The 24129-nt window shown below is 34.9% G+C and overlaps 1 protein-coding gene across 11 annotated transcripts in view; it reads right to left on the reverse strand.

Moving 5' to 3' along the window:
• NEK1 (NIMA related kinase 1) overlaps positions 1–24129 on the reverse strand; it is a 117043-nt gene that overhangs the window by 53228 nt on the left and 39686 nt on the right. For 10 of the 11 annotated variants that reach the window (XM_045576397.1, XM_045576396.1, XM_036424101.2 and 7 more), the window contains 6 exons: positions 16534–16593; positions 15986–16045; positions 15846–15893; positions 15606–15680; positions 8846–9009; positions 1670–1772 (listed from right to left, as the gene is read on the reverse strand). In XM_045576397.1, coding sequence (XP_045432353.1) covers positions 1670–1772; positions 8846–9009; positions 15606–15680; positions 15846–15893; positions 15986–16045; positions 16534–16593 — 510 coding nt within the window. Of the gene's footprint in view, positions 1–1669; positions 1773–8606; positions 8778–8845; positions 9010–15605; positions 15681–15845; positions 15894–15985; positions 16046–16533; positions 16594–24129 lie in introns of those variants that run through there. The other variant, XM_045576398.1, reaches the window with a different exon arrangement.

A 24129-nucleotide genomic window follows, 5' to 3' on the forward strand; every position in this document is an offset into this window, starting at 1 on the left:
AAATAACTAAATACACTTTAGGAGATAAAACATTTAATATCTGAGGTAAAAAAAAATATAATATTTGGATGGGATACACAGCAGATTACACAAAGTGGAAGAAAATTAATGCACTATAAGATATAATAATAGGAGCTATCCAAAATGAAACAGAAAAAAGAGTGAAAACAATTGACCAGAACATAACTGCTGAGAGAGCGTCACATAGTCTAATATATGGGTACTGAGCATCCTAGAAAGAAAAAGAGAAAGAACAGAAAAATTTTGTTGAAGAAATAATGACTGCAATTTTTCCAATTTTTGACAAAAATTATAAACCTAGATCCAAGACAATCAATGAGCCCCAACAAAATAACCATGAAGAGCACATCAAAATACAGCATAGCATAATTAAATCGCTCCACAGATAAAAAGAGAATGTTAAAAGCCATCAGGGGGGAAAAAAACACATTACATCTAGAGGAAATAAATAAGAATAACAGCAGACTTCTGGTCAGAAAAAGACATGCTAGAAGATAAATAAGAGTGATATTTTTAATGTGCTGAAAGAAAAAAACTTTCAACCTATAATACTATATGCAACAAAAATCTTTTTCAAAAAAGGCAAAATATTTAAGACAAACACTGAGCAATTTCACCAGTAGACCAGCACTACAAATTATCATTTAATAATGAGTACAAAATAAGGACATTTCCCAACAAATCTTGGAAAGTTTCTCTTGAAAAAGATTACCGGAAGACATTCTTAGTTAGCATGAAGAAAAATAAACTGAAGGAAGACTAGGAAGATATAAGGAAAAATATCTGTAAATCTTAATAATTCTAATAATTGTTTTAAAACATTTTAAATTAAAACCTGTAACTAAAATTCCTGATGCTATTAACATGGAAGGTATGGGGCAAAGGAAAATGCTGGAGGATCTATTCTACTATCCATAAGCAGCAAAAAAATAAAGATTAATTCCAGATATTCGAGAAACATAAACTACTGTTTGTTAAAAGGGTAACTATTAACAAACGTAGCTATCTTTCTATGACATATTTAAAGGAAAAAAATCCTAAATCGGAATAATTGCATTAACTCATAAAGATACCATTTATGAACTTACAGTAAATATGTCTAATTAAAATATGTTACCATGTAATTGACGTATTTCCTATGTGAGCATGATGCTTCATGGAGTACTGAGCTGAGAGAAATAATCAGTGTGTACTTCTACAAGTCATAACTTTTAATACACTTTTGTTTCTATTGAGTAAATGTGTAATTACACATACTTATCCAAATGTTTATTTCCCTTTTTCCTTTACATTCTCTGCTACTTAAAAGTATTTAAAACCAAAAGCATATGGAGAAATAAAATGAGTAATATATGAACTAATTTATTCACTATAAGTATCTGAGTTACTATTTTTAAAGGAAAGATACAGCCATGAACTTATTCCCAATTAATCAAACCAACAACAGAATTTTACCCTAGCTTTAAAAGATATAGCAGAAGAGGAGTTAAATAAGTGAAGATACATCACAACTTTACATTTTGCAAATGTTTAGAAGAAATGTTTGTCAAAGATTATAGTTCTTTTCATTTATACCTACCTTATTCCAGACCTTCACTTTGAATATTATACTAATATGTTCAAAAACCTCAAGGGAAAAAAATCATACCATATGTCCTTCAGCTCGAGCTTTATTCTGCCTTGCTTCCCATTTTCGTTGTAGGTACTCTTCTACTTGTTTAGCTCTTTCCACAGCTAGTTGCCCCCTTTGCCTGGATAATATATAATAGATAAATAGCAAATTCAGAAATTCTGAACATTAAATATTCCATAAAGTTAAAAATTATTCTAAATCTTTTCTTTGTTGCAGAATATGAAAAAAGACTCATATGAAATAAACCTTCCTCTATAATGAAGAAATACCTACAAATATCAATATATTAGTGTCTACTCCCTAGAACAAATTCTTTACTGTTTTAAGTAGAAGTAAAATCTATATCATTCCAAATCATAACAAGGTTACTCTTATATTTATTTAATCAATTCTACTTATAGATACATAAATTAATTTAGACTATATTTAATTAAAGAAGAATCTCAATTTAATTAAAGAAGAATCTCAAGAATCTCAATCTCAATCTGAATAGCTTCCAAGTACAGGCAGTCCTCGGGTTACATCACACTCGATGTACACTGTAACATGGTTACGTCACCATCTCCCATTTATTTATTTAAAAACATTCCATCATTTCAATGTATGAACATATATGCTTTATGTTTTTTATTATTTACTGTATTTACCATAAGCAAAGGTCAGGAATTGTTAACTTTCTTTTAATTTTTTTTTTTTACTGTTTCAGTTTACTGCTGTGTATGTGTTCCATGTGAGTGACCTAGGTGCTTAGGTAGGTGGGTTCCGACTTACGGCGAAAATCGCGTTACATCGCACCTTAGGAATGGATCTTTAACATAACCCAAGGACCTACTGTAGTTAAGCATATTTCAGAATCCTGTATAAAATATATCTAAGATCTTTCTCTTAATCAGTATTGAAGTAAAATTAAAGCAGCATAGTAGCAATTTCAAAAATAAGAAGTTTGTGTAAAATTTCAAAAATACAGTAAAAAATAATGCTTGAATTTCTTAAATGTCAGCACTATGAAAAAGCAAAATATTGATAGTTATGTTAGGGAAAAAATTAATAGCACAGTTATTTGTTTTTATCTTTTTCAATTATATGTCTCTATCTTCCTTTGACAATTACTAAAGAATGTAAGCATGCTGAGTCCAGACTACAAATAAAAATAACAATAACAAACATTTACTGAACATCTAATATATATTGTGCCTATTACCATGCTAAGTATAGGAGACACAAAAATAAATACAACCCAGCCCCAGTAATCATAGTATCAACTCCAGTAAATTCTGAAGGTGAGGACCACAGAAAGAGTTTTTGTCTGTGCTCCTATTAGGATTTTGGCTACTAAAGCACACAAGCTTCCTACAGCCTTTCTTTAGGATCATAATTAAGTTATGGTCTGAAAAACACATGCAGTAATGCATTTTCCGTCTTCTGGTAGGTTTAAACACTTCGAATTTTTATGCCTCAAATAATAATTTCCTTTATATGTTTCGTTAACTACTAATTAAACGTTTTTTTAGAAGTGAAATTAAGCTATTAAAACTTAAAATCTGTTCCACCACAAAGCTATGAATGAACGTGCTCTAAGGTCCATTTACCTTATGTGGTGCTTAAAGGAGATTTTTGTGAAATTTCTATCCCTGGAATTTTCTAGGATTAGATAATCTCTAAAGCTGGTTAAGAGCTTTTTATTATGACTCTGAAATATGTCTAGGTAGCTAAATTTTAATCTAGTTCCACATTACCATATTCAGAAAAAACACTCCACCCAAACCTTGGTAGCTTGAGTAGATTAAGAATAATGAAGGAGAAAGTGGTTTTTGCCTCTGTAGTGCACATGTGCTATACTCTACCAGTTATATTATGCATTGCACAGCTCTGAGATTAATAGGGTGCATCTGGCCTGGATGCAACCTGTGTCCTCAACATACATAGGCAAGGCTATACCCTAGCCTACTATAGTCCCATTTAAATAAAGCTGGGCCTAAAAAGGGTGACAAAATTTCAGAGGGTATGATGCTCAGCCATGTCTCCTAAAACTACAGGTTTACTGTTAGGCTCTTTCGGAGGGTCCTGGAGGCTTACACCACCATGTAATTAGGTAAAATTTCTGATCTCTCTGGTATGTGTCTTCACTGCATCAACTTCCTTCTTTAACCTTTACAGAAGTAAACTGGATTTTATTTTCCATCCTAAAACACTATGTCTAACATTTGTCACTCTGAACCTCCAACTGACATATGCTAATATAACAGTTGCACAGAATTATTTTGCTAAAAACCTGGTTATATGTACTATAGCTTTGATTAATAGACTTTTCACACTGTTTATATTTATACTAGTGGCCTAGTGCACAAATTTGTGCACACTGAAAGGAAATTAATTAGAAGAAATATTTTAATATCGATATTTGCCTTTTCTCTATAATAAAAGTGTCAGAGATGAAAGAAAATTTGTAAAATGTATATTAAAATAATATATAAATTTATTAATAAACAATAACAACATGAAATAACAAACACGTGATATAAAAAACAAAAGCATGATATAAAAACAACATTGATAAAAACAATGACTAATAAATTGATTAAACTTATTCTAATATCTTCCATTAAAAGTAAAAACACTTTCAGAGTGCTTGACTAATTTCCCTTGTGATAAAGTATTTACTATTTTAACGTCACATGCTTTTGAACTCAAGAGAAAGCAACTGACATGTACAAAAAAGTAGGAATATTCCTACTTTGTCTAGAATTTGTCCTTGTGATTTATTAATAGGCATTGTAAATGCTGACATCACAGGAAACTGTCTTCAAATTAATTTAAATGGGAGGCCAGTGTCAAATGGGGACAGATATAATGTGAAATCAATTCTTGGAATCAGAACCACTTCTCCTTCCTCAGATCCTGTTAATACTTAAGCTTCAATTATGTTAGGTCACAATCATGATAATAAACCTTGTACCATTTAATATTAAGATTTCTCAGTAGCATGATGATTACACCTACTTTCAATTTTAATTTATGACACAGCATTCCTGAAAGAGTAATACTATTAAGAAATTCGATGGGAAAATTTTCCTTTTCGACATCATCTGTTGAATCAATGGAATCATCCCTCAAATAGGTGTGAAAATCTCCATTGAAAACATCCAAAATTTCTTCATTTGTGAACATGCTTATTTTTTGGACAAAGAATCACATGTTTAGATATATTTTAACATTATCTACAGATATACTATTTCCAAAGGCAGCTTCAATAACAGATCCATTACAAATCATTTCATGGGGGATTTCAATAATATACATTCCTAAATAAAAACTGCTATCATGTTTGCTATCTCCAAGTTTTACTAACCATTCACTATAAGCAGAATTCTCTGATCTCCTATTTGTTTTAACTGTCTGAAACCCCCCAAACACTACAGTACTTTAAACTCGTTTGTATGATAGCCGATAGCATAGCAGTGGGTCTTCAGATACATTCTGTTGATGACGCCAGCTTCTTTTGACCTCAGAGGTGCGTTGTGCCAATAGTTGGTTTTCAGACATATTCTGTCAATGCTGCTGCTTTCTTTCAGTTTCAGAATGTCAACAAAAACAACCAAATTCATGGTCAACAATGACAGATCAAAACACACTCATGCAATTGGCTAGTCAGTCAGACATACGGTCGGTCACTTAGCCTTTTATATATATGGATACACTTACTTTAGGAAGATTTGACTAAAATAAAACAAAATAAAGCCAAAGCAATTATATATTAGAAAGGTCAATAACACCAGGGGATAAAAGCCACACATAAAATTTTCTTTGCCATCTCATAAAAAATAGGCATCTACATGTGAGTCTTTATAGCCTTCCTTTCTCAAAAATGGAGAATCAACAATTAGCTTAACACTTCAGGCTACTGTACATTATTCAATAACTATAGGCTCAATGCAAGAAATAAGTGCAAGTGTAGGCCTGCCTTCCCGTAGATGTCAGCACCGGCTTCCCTCTGGTATCTGGGACCCGGGCTTCCCTCACAGCTCTGGCTTCATCCAGAGGGCATCCAGAAGTGCGTCCAGTCTAATTAGCATACTATGCTTTTATTATTATAGATGTTAATTTTTATTCACCTCAATTATTTATCTCTGCTTAACTACCTTTAATCATATTTTTTAATTGGGAGATCATAAAGTATTCTCCTTAAAATAACAAGGAAGAGGTAATGTTTTCACAAAATGATATTCTAAAATGTTTTATAAAAGAAATTGTCTAAGAAAACATGTATGCACACTTAAGAAAAAAGGAACTATGAAAATTAAAACTATTGATTGCTACCATATTAAATTAATTCAATGGAAGAAAAGAAAAATCTGATAAACAGGACCACAGCCATAATTCAGAAATGAATGTGAACAGAAAACAAGCCAAAACAACAAAGAGAAAAGTGGAGTTCTAAATGATTGAGGAAAAGGAAGGAAAAAAAACACATGGCTTTGTAGTTTTGCATAAAGTGTGATTTCATTTAAATATATTCTGATTTATTTAAAGCAAGTGGATGAAGTTATTACAACCATATGTTAACTCAAAGTTATCACATGTTCCTTTAAATAGTATGTTCAGCCTATAATATACAAATAAGCTATGAAAAGTCAGCTGAATTGAGGAGATATACATTTGCTTAATCAAAGGCCAAATTTTCACCTGAGAAAATTACTGCACCCAGAAGGCAAAAAAAAAGTCAATGAAATCAATGGAGAAAACATTCACAAAGTGTATATACTAAACTAGACATGACACAACGGTAAAACAAAATTACAGAGAGAAACCAAGATGGAGGCATAGGTAAACACCTATACTGCTGCCTCCCATAACAATTTCAAAACTGCAACTGGAAGACAGAGTGCACATTGTTCAGAACCACTGGAAAACTGGCTGAGTGGAAATTCTACAACTAGCAGGAAAGAGATGAGGAGCTGTGGAGGACAGAGGTGCAGAGACGCACGTGTGCGGAAAGGGTGGGCAGCTGAATACGTGGCTGACTTACTCGAAGTGCATGGAGAGAACAGGCAGCAAGCACATGGCTAGCTTACTCATTTGGGAGAGAAATAAAATCTCCCCAACTCCAGTTCCAGGTGAGATTCTGGGTACCCAGACTCATTCATGGAAAAACTGGCCTGTCTGGCAGCAGGCAAAACTCAAGGGCAGCCTTCTCTCAGATGTTTGTGCAGCCATTGCTGCAGGTTACTGAGACACAGGAGCCTCTAAGGGCAGGGCTGACGGGAAACCAAGGCTGTCTGCTCCACCCTGAAACTGCTCCGTACAAGCTGAGTGCAGAAGCTCTCCCAGCGGAGACACAGCTGATCCTCACAGCCAATTGGCCTGGAGGGCAACTCCCCCCAGTGATGCTAACATCAATCAAGGCTTAACTACAACAAGACTGCACACACAGCCCACAAAGGGGCACACCAAGAGTGTTCACCTGAAGTTACTAGGAAGGCTGAGCCACTGGCCCCTGCTAGGACACCTAGCACACAAGCCACTTCCTCAACTCAAGGAAGCAACTAAAACGTGGAGACTAAGAGACAGGTTACAAATGAAGGAAATGGAGGAAAGCAAATGACTGAATATAGAGTTTAAAACCACGGTTATAAAGTTTTTCAAGAATTTCCTATAAAAGGCCGATAAATTTAATGAGACCCTCAGGGATATGAAAAAGGATCAACTAGTAATTAAGCATACACTGACTGAAATAAAAAATATTATACAAAGACTTAAAAGCAGACTAGAGGATTGCAAGAATCAAGTCAAAGATTTGGAATACAAAGAAGCAAAAAACACGCCTCTGGAAAAGCAAAAAGAAAAAGGAATCCAAAAATATGAAGATAGTGTGAGGAGCCTCCGGGACAACTTCAAGCATACCAACATCAGAATTATGGGGGTCCCAGAAGAAGAGAGAGAGCAAGATACTGAAAATATATTTGAAGAAATAGTGACCAAAAACTTGCCCCACCTGATGAAAGAAATAGACTTACAAGTCCAGAAAGTGCACAGAACCCCAAACAAGAGGAATCCAAAGAGGACCACACCAAGACACCTCATAATTAAAATGCCAAGATCAAAGACAAAGAGAAAATATTAAATGCAGCAAGAGAAAAACAGTTACCTACAAGAGAGTACCTGTATGACTATAAGCTGATTTCTTAACAGAAACTATGCAGGCCAGATGAATAGCAAGAACCTGCAACCAACATTACTCTACCCAGCAAAGCTATCATTCATAATTGAAGGTCAGATAAAGAGCTTCACAGACAAGAAAAAGCTAAAGGAGTTCATCACCACCAAACCAGAATTATATGAAATGCTAAAAGGTAGTCTTTAAAAAAAGGAAGAAGAAGAAAACGGTAAAAATTATGATCAACAAATACATGTATATCAACAAGTGAATCTAAAAATCAAGTGAATAAAAAATCTGATAAACAGAATAAAATGGTGAATACAATAGAATCAGGGACATAGAAAGGGAGTGGACTGAAAATTCTCAGGGGAAAGGGGTGTGGAGGGTGAAGGAAGAGACTGGATAAAAATTGTACACCTATGTCCAAAACCGATTTGGCTCAATGGATAGAGTGTTGGCTTAGGGACTGAAAAGTCCCAGGTTCGATTCCGGTCAAGGGCATGTACCTTGGTTGCGGGCATATCCCCAGTAGGGGGTGTGCAAGAGGCAGCTGATCGATAACTCTCTCTCATCGATGTTTCTAACTCTCTATGTCTCTCCTTTCCTCTCTGTACAAAATCAATAATTTAAAAAAAAATTTGTACACCTATGGATGAGGACAGTGATGGGGAGGTAAGGGCAGAGGATGGGGTAGGAAACTGGTGGAGGGAGCTATTGTGGGGGACGGGAAGAGGAACAATTGTAATAATCTGAACACTAAGATTTATTTTAAAAAAACACACACTCACACAAAATTACAAACAAGGATGCATTTATGGATCATTACAGTCCGACCTGTTTGCATTGGCTTAGTTACACATGGTCTTCAATCTCTTCAAAGTTTCTCGGACGGCATCAGCATTAGAGAAATAGAGATGAACTGCAGCCCCATTGGGAAATCCTGAATGTACTCCAGGTGATATTCTTCTTTAGGTAAATATGCACAATAACTTTTACTATTTTCTCTGAAGCAAAGCACAAGCAACTTCACCTACCTTTCTGGAAGCCTTCGGCCATATATTTCTCCTTTCCATTTAGCTTCATTATCTTCTGCTCTACGTTGCTGCATTCGATCAAAAATAGCATGATAATGTTCATATTGTCCCCGAGGAGAAAAAGATGATGGAGCCACACCCCCTCCACTGCCAAAAAAGGTAGCCTAGGAATTAAAAAAAAAAAGAAAAAAAGAGAGAGGTCTCAAATCATTATCTCATAATACCTAAAACACCCATACCATTCCCAAAAGAAAAAAAAATTCAACACTTGGCTTTTAAAAGACAATTATCTAATTTGAAAATATTAATAAACATATTGCCTAAGGAAAATGTCTTCCTACTATAATTATTAATAAAAAAGTAATGCTTGATAACTAACAATAAAGCATAATTAATGCAACAAACAAAAATATAAAATGTCACTAAATTCATGTATAATAGGAAAAAAATCTCGTCTTAACATGTTTTAAAACAAGATTCTAGTATATATTTTATGTGATCCCATTCTTTAAGTTTAAATATGTATAGCTTATAAGTAAAACAGTGTTGCTTTTGTAACATTCAAAATTATATTTAACAAAAACATTTGCATATGATATTTAACATACCCCAAATCCTTTAATTCAACAAGTAATGAAGACTCAAACACCACTGAAACATGCTCTAGGTATAAATAAAAGAAACAAAAACACCATATAGATTCTTAAGCACAAAACTAGAAAAATATTTCATGCCTATGGCAAATGAATGGTCATAGGCACACTCTAAAGCAGTTGGTACTGAGTAAATTTACAAAATAGAAAAAAAAATTGTCATTGTCAAATGTTAAAAAAAATTCTCTAAAAATAAAAAAATTAAAGAAAAAACACTGGAAAATATATTGTTTAACCTAGCCTTGAAAGCAACAGAGAGGGAAAGGGATGGAGGTAGGGAGGGAGGGAGGGAGAGAGAGATTTTAAATGAGACAGAGTATTAAAGCAAAAATAAGCAATGTACGTATATATTTGGGTGTTGGCAGTACGGGGAGGAATTAGGAAAACATAATTAGAAGGAATGCAAATAGGGGGCAATAAGCTTGGTCATAAAAGGTTGGTACAGGCTAACTACTATCAAACCTGGGTGTTTGAGTTCATATAATAAACAACAGAGAGCATTTATAAACTTTCTAGTGGGAATAAAATACAAAAACAAATTTTAAGAAGTTCAGGTAAGGCAAAATATGCATAATAAACAGGCATGAGAGAGAGAACAAGGTTGAAGATAATTAGATTTGTTGCCCTGACACCAAGTCAAGAAGCCTAGAAATAAAAGACATTCAATTAAAACGTGATTGTAGGGAGCAGCTATATAGTTAAGCCTAGGATTGACCTGTGGCAGAGCCACAAACAAGCCCCAGGTTAGAGGGCAGATCCCTCTTAGCATAATTAAGCTTGACTTTGTGGTCACCCTCTAGATCAGTGTTTTTCAACCTTTTTTGGGCAAAGGCACACTTGTTTCATGAAAAAAATCACGAGGCACACCACCATTAGAAAATGTTAAAAAATTTAACTCTGTGCCTATATTGACTATATATAAAGTAATTCTCTTGAATAGGAATCAAATAAACACAAAGAAAGTATTTTATAATTACTTTATTATGAAATATTAAGTAAACAAAATAGTGAAAAATTATAAAATTCTTGTCTTGTCTGCACCTACGGCACACCAGGCAACATGTGCCGCGGAACAGCGGTTGAAAAACGCTGCTCTAGATCCTCCCTAGGTAGCTAATGGACTGTGGGGGGTGCAGCAAGTGCTGCCAAACAAGTGAAACTCACAGGAACATTGTAACTATATTGACCAGCTCCTTGTTTGTTTCTGACTATAAAATAAAGCCTCAGCTTACAGGCTGGGGTCTTTCTGTGTCCTTATCCAGGCACAGGAGCTCCATCAAGACCCAGCTATATTCTCTTTGTCTGTCTTTTCTTCAATCCTTCACCACCCTCACTCAGGCTCACTGAACTCTTGGCTGAGCTGGCCTGGCACAAGTGGTTAAGGGAGTTCTGGATTCTCCATGGGAATGACGAAGGATAAAGGCAAAAACATAAGGATATAACCTCAGACACATAAGAATTCAAGCACATAGAAAACTCAAAGTTAGAAAATAGAGATATCAGAAAAGGGTAAGAGTTAAAAAGAAGTAAATGTATAATGTTGCAGATGTCACAGTGGAAGAATATCACTGAGATGAGGAAACCAATGACCTCAAATGCAGAGGTTAAAGCATTTAAAATAAAATATACTGCAATGACTAAAGTTGAGGAGTAACGTTTAAAAAACCCATTTTTGTGAAGTGATGAGAACAGAAGACAGAACACTGACAGTAAAGAAAAGCTTCCAAGTGATAACATCTTAAGGAAGAAGTCTGAATAACAAGAAATACAAAGAAAATATTAGGATAAAATAAATTTCAGTGTACTCTACGAGATAGAATTTGTGCTAACAACTTGACACAGTGGGTTGCAATTATAAGAAAGATTAATTTTGCCCAGGTTCATAGGTTGAGCATTAACCTATGAACCTGGAGGTCACAGTTCAATTCTCAGTCAGGGCACTTGCCCATGTTGCCCTTTGTGGGGTGTGCAGGAGGCAGCCAATCAATGATTCTTTCTCATCGTTGATGTTTCTCTCTCCCCCTCTTCCTTCTGTCTGAAATCAATAAAAATTTATTTTTTAAAAATCAGAAAGATTAATTTTAAAATATCAGCTCAAGATAAAAACTGGTAACTGCCGAAACCGGTTTGGCTCAATGGTAGAGCGTCTGTCTCCGGACTGAAGGGTCCTGGGTTCAATTCCGGTCAAAGGAATGTACATTGGGCATGTACTGTACATTGGTTGCGGGCACATCCCCGTTAGGGAGTGTGCAGGAGGCAGCTGATGGATGTTTCTCTCTCATCAATGTTTCTTTCTTTTCTTTCTTCTTCTTTTTAAAATATATTTTACTTATTTTTTACAGAGAGGAAGAGAGAGGGATAAAGAGTTAGAAACATTGATGAGAGAGAATCATCGATCAGCTGCCTCTTGCACAACCCCTACTGGGGATGTGCCCGCAACTAAGGTACATGCCCTTGACCGAAATCGAACCCGGGACCTTTCAGTCCGCAGGCTGACGCTCTATCCACTGAGCCAAACTGGTTTCAACTCATCGACGTTTCTAGCTCTCTATCTCTCTCCCTTCCTCTCTGTAAAAAAAACAACAAAACAAAACTGATAACTGATTAAAGATGTCTGAATAGCAAGAGATGAAAGTTGCTAGAAACAGGTAAGAAAATTAGGCAGGAGCCAAGACCGGTTTGGCTCAGTGGATAGAGCGTCGGCCTATGGACTGAAAGGTCCTGGGTTTGATTCTGGTCAAGGGCATGTACATTGGTTGCGGGCACATCCCCAGTGGGGGATGTGCAAGAGGCAGCTGGTCGATGTCTCTCTCTCATCGATGTTTCTAGCTCTCTATCCTTCTCCCTTCCTCTCTGTAAAAAATCAATAAAATATATTTTAAAAAAAAATTAGGAAGGAAACTCCATCCAGGTGTTCCTCACACATCTCCAAAATGTCAATCTCAAGGCAAGCATCAGAATCAGAATTCTGATGAAAGTTAGTCACTTCTCCAGAAAAGGGTTTACTATTTGAGTTTAGTCTGGTGTGAATATCTTCTTAACTTCATTTGAGTGTTGCAATGTTTTACTTTAACAAAATTATGTAAACAAAAGTATGTAAACATCTCTGAAGACTCCTATACTGAAAATAACGTTGAAAATACTGTAATAGAATACAGAAGCAATATGACCTTTGAAAAATCACTTATTTCACCCAATATAAGCACAGGTTGATGAATTTTGACAAATGTTTACATTTGTGCAGCCACTACCACAATCAAAAGCACATCCATCACCCCAGCAAGTCCCTTCATGTTCCTTTGAAGCCAATGCCTCCCCACTCCAGCAACTACCAATCTGCTCTGTCCTATAAATGAGAGTTGCCGTTTCTATAATTTCATATAAATGGAATCATGAAATCTGTACTCATGTCTGACTTCTTATACTCAGTATGTTTTGATTGTTCCATGTTGTTGAATGTATTAACAGTCTACTCCTTTTTATTGCTAAATAGTATTCCAATATATTTTCAAACAATAGATATGCCTCTTAAATATTATAATCAACACATTATCAAACTATATAAGTGGTATATTTCATAATTTTTCTAAAAACACGTTTATAAGAGATACATCAAAAATGGATAAAGCAAAAGTGTCCCAGATTTTGCAGATACTAAATAATCAAAGACAGCTGGTTATTTATACTATGAAGAATGTGTTTATTATTTAGAGGTATATAATTATATTAATTTTGAAATACCTCCCTTAGTATTTATTTTTTATTTCATCTTTATTTTGGGAATTTCCTTAATTTGATTAACATTATACTGAGTCTCCAGGTCCTTAAAACTGTTCAATATTTGAACAGTTTAACTTCAATGTTTGAAGTTAAATATTTCAAACCTCATCAGAATAAGCACAGAAATTAACATAGATTTAGAGTCATGAGAAATTTTTTTTAGGGCAAATAAATTACTTTATTAATGCTCAGTGACAGCATTATAGAATTTATAAAGTGAAGCAGAAATCTGTTAAATACATAGTATCTAACACTATGGAAAAATTGTGTCAATTAGTTATCAAACAACATTGACAAAAATGAACTTTAGGATTAAGTACACCATTAGACAGGATAGTAAAAAAAGACAGGATAGTTTATTGCACAGAAAAAGATATACACAAAGGGAGAAGAAAAATAATCAAACTTTCAACATTAATCATGGAATTGATATGAAATACTTGACAATATCTGAGGGCCTAACTCTGATTGATAAGTCTTTACTTTCCAATGAGATAAGAGGTTATTTTAGAATGAGTAAAATTCTGTCTGAGTTATTACTGATCATTCAGGAGGTAATAAGTTGTACTTCCTAGTAAATAGTATAGTACAAAAATAACAAAGTGAAATTTTAAAATAAAATTGTATTACTGAAGATTGTACATCTATACTAATACAGAATTAGAAAAAGTGACTCAAGAAAGTCAGGATAGAATATATATGTCTACATAAACCAAACAAAGCAGACTTTTATTCATATTATAACTTTTGAAGAATAGAAACAAGAATGGTAATCAATTCAAACTAACAAATATATATCTCCAGTACCTAAATATCAAGTTTAATGAGAATGCATCATGGAATTTAGTTTAAAGAAGGGTTGACTAACAGTTGATTGGATGGTACAAATTAATACAGAGGAATAACAATGTGTTCATTTTTACAGCTGTGTAACAAATGCCCACAAACTTAACAAATTAAAACAATATCCATTTATTATTTCATCCCTTGCTTAGAAGTCTGGGTATCCTGCTCAGAATCTCATCAGGCAGAAACCAAGGTTCAGCCAAGGCTGCAATTCTCAGCTGAGGCTCAGGGTCCTTTTCCAAGCTCACTGGTTCTTGGCAGAGTTCATATCCATGTCCTGCAATGGCTAAGGTCACCCTTTCCTTGGCCAGAAACCACTACCAACTCCAGGAGATCACTAACTTCCTTGCCATGTGAATACTTGCCAACAGAAGCATACCCCCTATCATTAACCTTCTTCTCCCCGTCCAGGCTGCTGATGGAATCGTGAATCAGATATTAATGAAATCACAAGAGTGACTATCGCCTTTACCATCACCTTTTGCCATAAAATAAAGCCTAATTAAGGAGCTGCTATATTACCATATTTACAAGTTCCACCAATACTCAAGGGGAGGGAAAAATACAAGGTGTGTACACCAGGGGTCAGGAATTTGGGGGACCATCTTAGATGTCAGCCTATATAGATAGGTCAAGATGCTCCCTGAGCAAAAGAGGAAATGCAATATAAAGATTAGCAGAACAACGAAAGAAGCAGGACATTAACATATGAGTCCTTGCTAACCAAGCTCCAGGAACTGTTCTTAAATTTTTTTAAAAAATAAGAATTTAAGGCTCAGAAAACTTAAGTAATTTGCATACATTATATACTAATAGTCTGGATCTATCCAAAACAAATGTTTGAATTAATAGATCTACATAAATTGTTAGTTAGGTAACTGGTTATTTAATAAACAATTAATGATTAGCTTCCTTGTTTTCTTTTTTTTAAGGTTAGAGATGGGAATGAGAGTGAGGAGACAGGGAAGACTATCAAATACAGAGAAACACAGTGAAAAGAAAAAATTAAGTAGACCTCACTCCATAAGGAAACAAGTACGGTCTTTAGTTCATCATGACTAGAGCATACAGTGTATGGTAGGGAAGGATGGACAGAAGTTTAGAGAGATTGATAGGGGCCAAGTTGTTTTTCTGAAAACTTAATCTTGGAGGACACATGAAGCTGCAGAGAATATAAGGCAAATTTTATTTGATTTGATTTTAAATAGATTCTTGACAGGAATAGTGTATCCACAGCCTTTACATAAAAAAAATTTAAGCAATTGCCAGTTATATATTAGTTATCAATACAAGTTACATATCAAATAAATGCAGAAAAAGTAAGAATTCATAATAGATGAATTTGCATACGTTAAAATGTAATTGTAGATAAAATGTAAATGTACAAATGTACACCTAAAGAGAGCCAATTCTATATATTTTAAAAAGCAAGGTGAAACTAGAAAAAGAGTGGCAGTACTATGTTGGTATCAAGTGCCTACCTTTACTTCACCACCTCCTCCAGCACTTAGCACGTTTTTCCATCCTTGTTCCCTGGCCCTATTTATTCTCTCCAACTTTGGGGGAAAGGAAACAAACAAACAAAACACCATTTCAAGTATTTAATATAAAATACATAAAATACATTTAGTGATGAAATGGAAATCAGTGTTCTTTTTTTTAAAAAAGTGTGTGTGGGGAGGGAGTGGAATAGAACAGGAAAAAATGAATTATCCTCTTACCCTTTCCTTTTCTTGCCTTTTCAGTTGTTCAGCCTTCATTAAACTAATCTGTAACAATTTTAAAGACAAATTTTATGAACCCTTGAAACTAATATCTGCAGCATGGCAAGGGAAGAATAAGAGCAAAAAAAACCAACTACCTGATCTTTTTGTTTCTTTGCTTTATCAATAAATTCCAACCTTCTCTTTCTTGATGCTTCCTTAAATAAACAAGAATATTTTAATCAATAATATTTTCTTTTTTTAAATATATTTTATTGATTTTTTACAGAGAGAGGAAGAGAGAGGGATAGAGAGTTAGAAACATCAATGAGAGAGAATCATCGATCAGCTGCCTCCTGCACACCCCCTACTGAGGATGTGCCCGCAACCAATGTACATGCCCTTGACTGGAATCGAACCTGGGACCTTTCAGTCTGCAGCCGACGCTCTATCCAATGAGCCAAACAGGTTTCGGCTAATCAATAATATTTTCTACTTTTCCTAGTACATCAGGAAAGTTAGCACACCAAAGGTAGAGGTATGCCCAGGGAGGTTAAAAAAAAAAAAAAAATTTCAAGGACTTTTTGTTTGTTTATTTTTTTAAGAAATAAGGAGGAAAGGTTTGGAGGTTTTTCTGTAGCTTTTGTTTCTTTTCTTATAATTATTTTTGCAAAGCTTTAAAATAAGCAGACAGATGTCTTTATACCTCAAACATTTTCCTCCTTTCTTCTCCAGGATTCACTTTCTTCAATGGAGTTTGATGGGCCTGGACAAAAAGTAAAACTACAAATTAGATAAGGAATTGTTATCTACATGTATATCTGCATTTGTTTTCTACATTGATATACATAAAGAACAGTAGCCCTCAAGCTTTTCCTAAAAGTAACCAGCAGTAAGAAATGTATTTCACATCCAGAACCAGTAAAGAAACACACATTCCCAAAGTTTCATAACATACCTTTACTATGTTTAGTAGATTCTGTTACTTTCCATTCTAACCCCTTTTAAAAAGTCCCTGCTCTTCACCCACTAAAATAATTTTGCCACTCCTAATAGAGAGCACTATACAGTTTTTAAATAGTCAAGAGAGAGCTCTGGAGTCACGGTTATGGAAGTTTAAGGGGAAAAAAACACACACACACAACTATAGATATTGCTCTTCATAGTTTATAAACACACAGTTAACATTTTAAAGTATGTTCTATTATGTAAAATTTAAACTAGTGGGAAATGCTACTCAGAAGCTTTGTATAAATACACATTTCTTCCATACAACAGAATATTATTTGGCAATAGAAAGGAATAAAGTACTGAAACATGCTACAGCATCGATACATGCTACAAACTTGTAAACATTGTTAAATAAAAATTCCAGTCGCATACTGTATGATTCCAATTATATGAACTATCCAGAATAAGCAAACATATACAGAGACAGAAGTAGATTAGTGGCTCCTGAGGGGTATGGAGGTGGGGGACAAATGGGAAGTGAATGCTAATGGGGAAAAAGATTAGGTTGTTATAGAAATGTTCTAAAATTGATTGCAATGATGGTTGCACAACTCTGGGAATACACTGAAAATCATTTAATTCCAAACTTTATATGGATGAATTGTATGATATTTAAATTATGTACATACTTTATAGATAAGACAATTGCATATCTACATGTCCACCCATGTGTACATTTCTTATTGAGCTAATAATCGAAATAAAGCTGTTTTTAAAAAATACGTATCCCAAAAAGTTGTTGAATCACAATTTTTGGACCTGGGGCCCTGCATTCTATATATTGACAAGTTTCATGGATAACTCCTAAGTGGCAGGTCTAGCACCAGTATCAAAATTGGTGAATCACAAACACCAAACAATTTAAAAATATTAATGCAAGCATTACAGATTATTACTGTAAATGATCAGCTTTTAAACATGTTAATAACAAGAATAATGTAGAATAAGAAGAGAATGTTTAAATAAGATACCTGCAAACTCTAGGGTAAGTTACAAGAAATCATAAGTTATGTTCACCTTTTAATGTTCCAAAGTGCCTTCCATATAAAATGCTCAAACATTTGTGAAATAAAAATATCAAACTGTTTCTCTAACATCACACAAATACTTTCAGAACACTATGTCTACACAGAAGAGAAAAATATGGTAACATAAATCATGCACACTAAGAGAAATGTTTTGTGTTTCTTTTTGAAACCAGAGACAAAATACTGAAATGTGTTCATGGAACGCCCTCTGGTGGCTTAATAACCACTCCTTTGTTTTAACAGAGCCTTTAAAAAAGAACAGGGTTGGAGCAAAGACAGTTTTATGGTATGTTAGTATTTTATGATATGCTGAGTAGTAACGTAATATATATATAAGCTAAAATTTTGAAATTAAAACTAAATGAAAAACAATATCATTAAGCAATATGTTTTTCCTTATGAACTCATTTTTAAGTTTGATAGAAAGTTAAAAAATCTAAAAGATGCTTCTTTAGATTTCCAGGAAAAAATGAAGTCTTTATTAAAAAAAACAGTCATGTAAAAACCCGGGGGGGAGGGGAAACTTATTTTTAAAATTTTATTTAAAATAATTCCAATATTTTTTTATATTTGAAAAACTTTTCAGACATTTGATTGCCACTTCTTTTTTTCTACTTATTATTTTTCCTCTTAAATTTTTTTCTACTTTTTACTGTGGTTAAAATACACATAACATTTACCAATTTAACCATTTTTTAAAGTACAGTTGTATAACATTAAGAACATTCACATTGTGTGCATACAAATATAGATTTTAAGTGGTATATATTAAAATAAGCTATATGATATTTCAAGTACTGATTATTATCTAGTTCTCATTGTTCTGGTTTAGAAAAACCATATTTATTTGCCTAAAAAGTTTAAGGACAACAACTAGCCTGAAATCCAGAACACATAATTATCATCTAAATCATTTATGGGTCATTCAGAATATTTGGTAGAATATCTATTATTCAGAATATTATTAACTAGAATCTTAACATATCAGAGCATGCTGCTCTAGCATACTGAATAATATTAATTGAAAATGAGAGAAACATTAAGAAAACCCATATATTTCGTGATTCTATCAGCCATATAAAAGAATATACACTTGGCTACAATCCTCCCTAAACGTAAGAGGCCTTCTGTTATAACATTAGTCCAATCTCACCTAGAGTTCAGACCCCTCCATTCAGTCAGGCAAAAACTTGCTCAAGAGATAAAATAATTGCATATCTACATGTCCACCCCTATGTACATTCCTTATTAAGCTAATAATACAAAGACAGTCCCCAAAATGATAGATTCATTCCCAGAGAGTCTGCCTGTGTGCAGCCAAATGTTAAAATGAACTATGGATGTAATAACTGCCATTTTGGAATAAATATCTCAAAAACTGTCTATGAAATATCTTTACTTTGAATCCTATTTCATTGAACTCCATTAGAAGACATAAAACATTTCCAAAGCAATTTTGATCCAAGGCATGAGTTTTTAAAAAAGAAGACATTCATAGGAATGCATTCTGACTTATTTCATAACATTGAAATATAATCCAATCACTAATAATAAAGAAAAATTTACAGAAAGTATATAAAACATTAAAAATATCAAAATACAAAATCAGAGCTACATTAAAAATATAGGCAATATAATGTTTGACTACTGGGAATATGCTCCTTTTCTTTCAAAAGCATAATAAAAGACCATAGCAAATTTATTGAAATATACACTTTATAGAAAAAAATTCAGATCAAAATTATACTACTTAAATTACTTCAAAGAACCAAATAACTCTAATAAAAATCAAGTTTCTATCTCAAGAATTAAACATAAATATAAAGGATCATTTTCTGCTCAAATTTCTCTTCATCACCTCACACTGAAATAATGTAACCTTTAGGCAATAGGGATGAAAGTTCAAAAATATTAGACTTCTGATTGTGCCTAAAAACAGGGTTTTTATTTGGCCTTTAACCAACCCTATTCACTGCTCTTAAAATATTACAGGAAATTGCTTTACTGACTTGGAATTCACTTTATTTAGTAATTTATTTACTCTTTTTTTTTTTTTTTTTAAGAAACTTTAACTAGACTCTTACTTTGTGCAAAATGTATAAAAGATGGTTCCTAACTTCAGAGAGCTGAAAGTTTAGTAAAAATAATAAGAGATATATATATAAGGTGCTAAAGAAGTTCAAATAAGGAAGAAATTATTTTCCTGCCTTTTAGAAGGAGGGTACATTTAGGGAAGAAATAAGAAAGGTCTTGTACTTGAGGTGTTTCCTACTACCTCTCTTAGATCAGTGAAAAAGTTCTTTTTATTAATTTGCACAAAATCAATTTAAGCTGGTTTAAAAGAGAGAGGCATGGAGAGAGAGAGAAGGAGAGAGAAAGAGAGAGAGAGAGAGAGAGAGAGAGAGAGAGAGAGAGAGAGAGAGAGAGAGAGAGAGAAACATCAATGTGAGAAACACTGATCTGTTGCCTCTTGTACCTGCCTGACTGGGGATTGAACCCATAACCTGAGTATGTGTCCTGACTGGGGATTGAACCTGCAACCTCTTGGTTTATGTGACGATGCTCCAATCATCTGAGCCACCTAACTAGAGCAGTCAGCAAAGAGCTTTGAACACTAAAGCACACTGCCAATGTGACAGTCTCCCAAGCTATAATACCAGCATTATATTTTTACTAGAGGCCCGGTGCACAAAAATTCATACACTCGGGCAAGTCCCTCATCCCTGACTGCACCCTCTTGCAGACCAGGACCCCTCGGAGGATGTCCACCTCAGGGGATGTCTCTGGGGGATCTGACCTATGCTGACAGTCAGACATCCCTTGGGCAGCCCGGAAGCCCTCAGGGGATGTCCAACTGATGGCTGGGGCAGGCCTAAGCTGCAGTTGGACATCCTTAGCACTTGAGGAAGTGGGAGAGCCTCCCGCCACCGCCACTGCGCTCACAGCCATCAGCCAGCTTGTGGTAGAGTGGAGCTCCCCTGTGGGAGCGCACTGACCAGCAGGGGGCAGCTCTTGCATTGAGCGTATGCCCCCTGGTGGTCAGTGTGTGTCATAGTGACCAGTCATTCCTGGAACATACTCCCGTTAGGGTCAATTTGCATATTACCCTTTTATTATATAGAATAATCCAGTGCTAACAAAGTGAGCAGTCATCACACAACTTGCTCATTTTTTTTTTCCAGGCCTTTGTCTCTTTATTTGGAGTATAAGATTTAAGAAGAGAAGAAATATGGTCTTTACTTTGTATTTTCTAAGGATTTACAAAATAATCCAGTATCCATGTGACATATACCTAGCTACACAGAAAGAGAGGCAAAGAAAAAAAAGAACATTTAAAAAGAAGGAAGGGCTAATGAACAAAGACAAGAAAGAAAATGCATATACATGGTGTAATCAGTAACTAGTGCTAATTATATTAGGTTTTAGTATCTTTAGTATTACTATTAATAATACTTTCAGCAGACTACTTATCTTTCTAACTAAATAAAATTGTTACTAAAACTACTTTTTTCCTATTGACCATTTGAAATAAGTACACATTCCAGTGTTTTCAAGAGACATAAGCATTATCATTTTCTCTCTCCAGGTTTTGTTTCTTAGTATTATAGTTATCTATTTGCTAAAAAGAATAACAAAATAGCTTCAGTAGAGGGTTTTGGTTGTTATTCATTCTTTTAAAGTACATTTGAATGACTTGGAAAAGTCTAAGCTATTTGGCAAGAACCAATGGAAATGACAACAAAACTCCTTGCTCTCTAGGGTTTTTGCTCTACTATGGTTGAGACGGACAGTCAACAAATAAAGGAAAAACACAGAGAGCATTAGATAGCGACAATATGGAAAAAAAAAAAAAAAAAAAAAAAAAACAAAGCAGAACAGAGCAAAGAGAACTCTTGGCATGGGGAGAGGGGACAGTCAAGAATGAAGGGTCTATTCATAGATCCTAAGCAGAGACCTGAAGGAACTAATAGAAAAAACTATAGTTTTCTCAAGGGACAGTTCTCCAAGAATAGAAAGTACAAATGCATTTTTGTACAATCTATTAAGGGACTCACATGTTTGAAGGCAGTGAAGTTCAGTTAGCATGGCTGGACTGGGAATAGAAGGAGGGTCAAAAAGTGAGGCTCGGGGAGGTAAGGGGGCATCAGAGGGCTCTGCAGGCCATTGTAAGGGCGCTGGCTTCTCCCTGAGTGAGAAGGAAAGCCGCTGGAAAGTTCCAGGAGGAAAGTGCAACAATGTGACCTTCGATGTCAGAGGAGCATTTAGGCTGCTCAAGTGAGAAGAGACTGAAAACCCTAAATTTGAAAGCAGTGAAATCAGCCAGATTACTACCCTGTTTCCCCAAAAAGAAGACAGTGTCTTATATTAATTTTTGCTCCCAAAGATGCGCTAGTCTTATTTTCAGGGGATGTCTTATTTTTCCATGCACTAGGTCTTATTTTCGGAGGATGTCTTATTTTCTGGAAAACACTGTATTATAACCCAGGTGAAGGATGAGGGGGCCAGGGAGGACTAATGTGGTGAAAAATTAATGAGAAATAGGCCATGAATGTATTTTGAAGGCAGGGTTGCTAGGACGTGATGTTTAAAGAGTGGGCAATGATGACCCCAAAGATTTTGATGAGAAGAAAGGAAAGGACTGAGCTGCCATTTAATGAAATGAGGAGGAACAGTTTGGGAAGGAGGGGGAATCAGGAGTTCAGTTTTACACATGTGAATTCTGAGGTGTTTATTAGAAATCCCACTGGAGATATGAAGACAGAGCTCAAGCGAGAAGTCCAGGCGGGAGATACAAATTTGAGTGTCTGTTTATAGATGCTGTCAGACAGAGAATCTAGTACCAGAAGGAAACTATCCAAGGACAGACACCTTAAGCCTACCAGCATTTTGAGGTCAGGGATGGGAGGAACTTGCAAAGGAGACTGAGATTAGCAGTCAACAACTAGGAGAACAAACAGAAGAATAATCAAGTGAACACTTTGGGCTCAAACGAAGACAATGCTTAAAGAAGAAGAATCAAGTGAATCAGAAGCTGAGGGAGAAGACAACTGACCCCTGGACTTAACAACATGGAGGCCACTAATGCCCTAGTCAAGAGCTATGTTGTAACAGCTGTGTCGAGGAAGCCCTGAGATGAATGGATCAAAGGGAAATGAGAAGAGGGATGGGAGTCAGCACAGACAATGCCAAGGGTAAGTTCTGCTGTTTAAGGCAGCAGAGATAAAGGGAAGCAGCTAGAAGGAGATATGGAGATAAGGAAAGTTTGGGTTTTTTTAGAGACTGGAAATACAACATGTTTGTTTGCTAACAGAGATGACTCAGTAGAGAGAAGAAATATAATGATGTAGAAGAGTGCCCAAAGAAGGAAAATAATAATAATAATAATAATAATAATAATAATAATATACTAGTGCACAAATTGCATGGCTGACTACAATTGAGAACAGATCATCTAAAGTAATAGAAACAAAGACAGAATATTTCAAACAGATATAACTGACTGGCAGAAGTGGTGTGGAAAAATTTTCTTATAATGGCTTCTATTTTCTCAGTAAGATAAGAAGCAAGGTCATTTGCCTGAAGTGAAAAACTAGAAAGTAAAGAAATTAATCACCTAGAAAATGGGAGGGTAAATGGACTGAAGAAATATCATAGGGTAGCCAGAAGGTGTTCATTTGACATTGTTGGTTATAAAAGTAAAGTGAGCACAGTTAGAATAGGGCAGGAGAGCTGAGATGGAATTTAAACCAGAGGGGGAGAATATAAACTGGGAGAAAAAGGGCAATGAAAAACTAACAAGTTCCATGGGTCCAAATAAGAGAAAGACATTTTTGGAGGCAGTCTTTGATGACTGCGCAGGAAATAGGAGGTAATGGTCAGAGAGTGGGATGTTTATTGTTGAAACAACGGAATAGTTCATATCAAATTTGATGGCATATTACAGGTGAGAGTTCTGAGGTATGGTAGGAGCCAAGATCATTCATTAAAAGAGATCAATCAAGAAAATAAAAGGCCATGCACTACTGGCACGGTCATCATTTTGGGCTGCTAAAATCATCAAGAACGATGACAGTGAGTCAGGAATTAAACTCTTCCAAAAGTGAGGGTCTGCAGATGATCCTAACATGGCGGGGTAGCCGGTGATTTAGTCTAATGGCAAAAGTGTCAGAGCTTGGGAAGAAGGCGAGGGGTTAGGAAGCAGGAAATAGTCTGACAGTGAGAAGGAAAACACCTCCCTCATCCTACCCTAGACTCAGCAGTAA

Source organism: Pipistrellus kuhlii, unplaced genomic scaffold (genome assembly GCF_014108245.1).
Source record: "Pipistrellus kuhlii isolate mPipKuh1 unplaced genomic scaffold, mPipKuh1.p scaffold_m20_p_8, whole genome shotgun sequence".
Lineage (NCBI taxonomy): Eukaryota > Metazoa > Chordata > Mammalia > Chiroptera > Vespertilionidae > Pipistrellus > Pipistrellus kuhlii.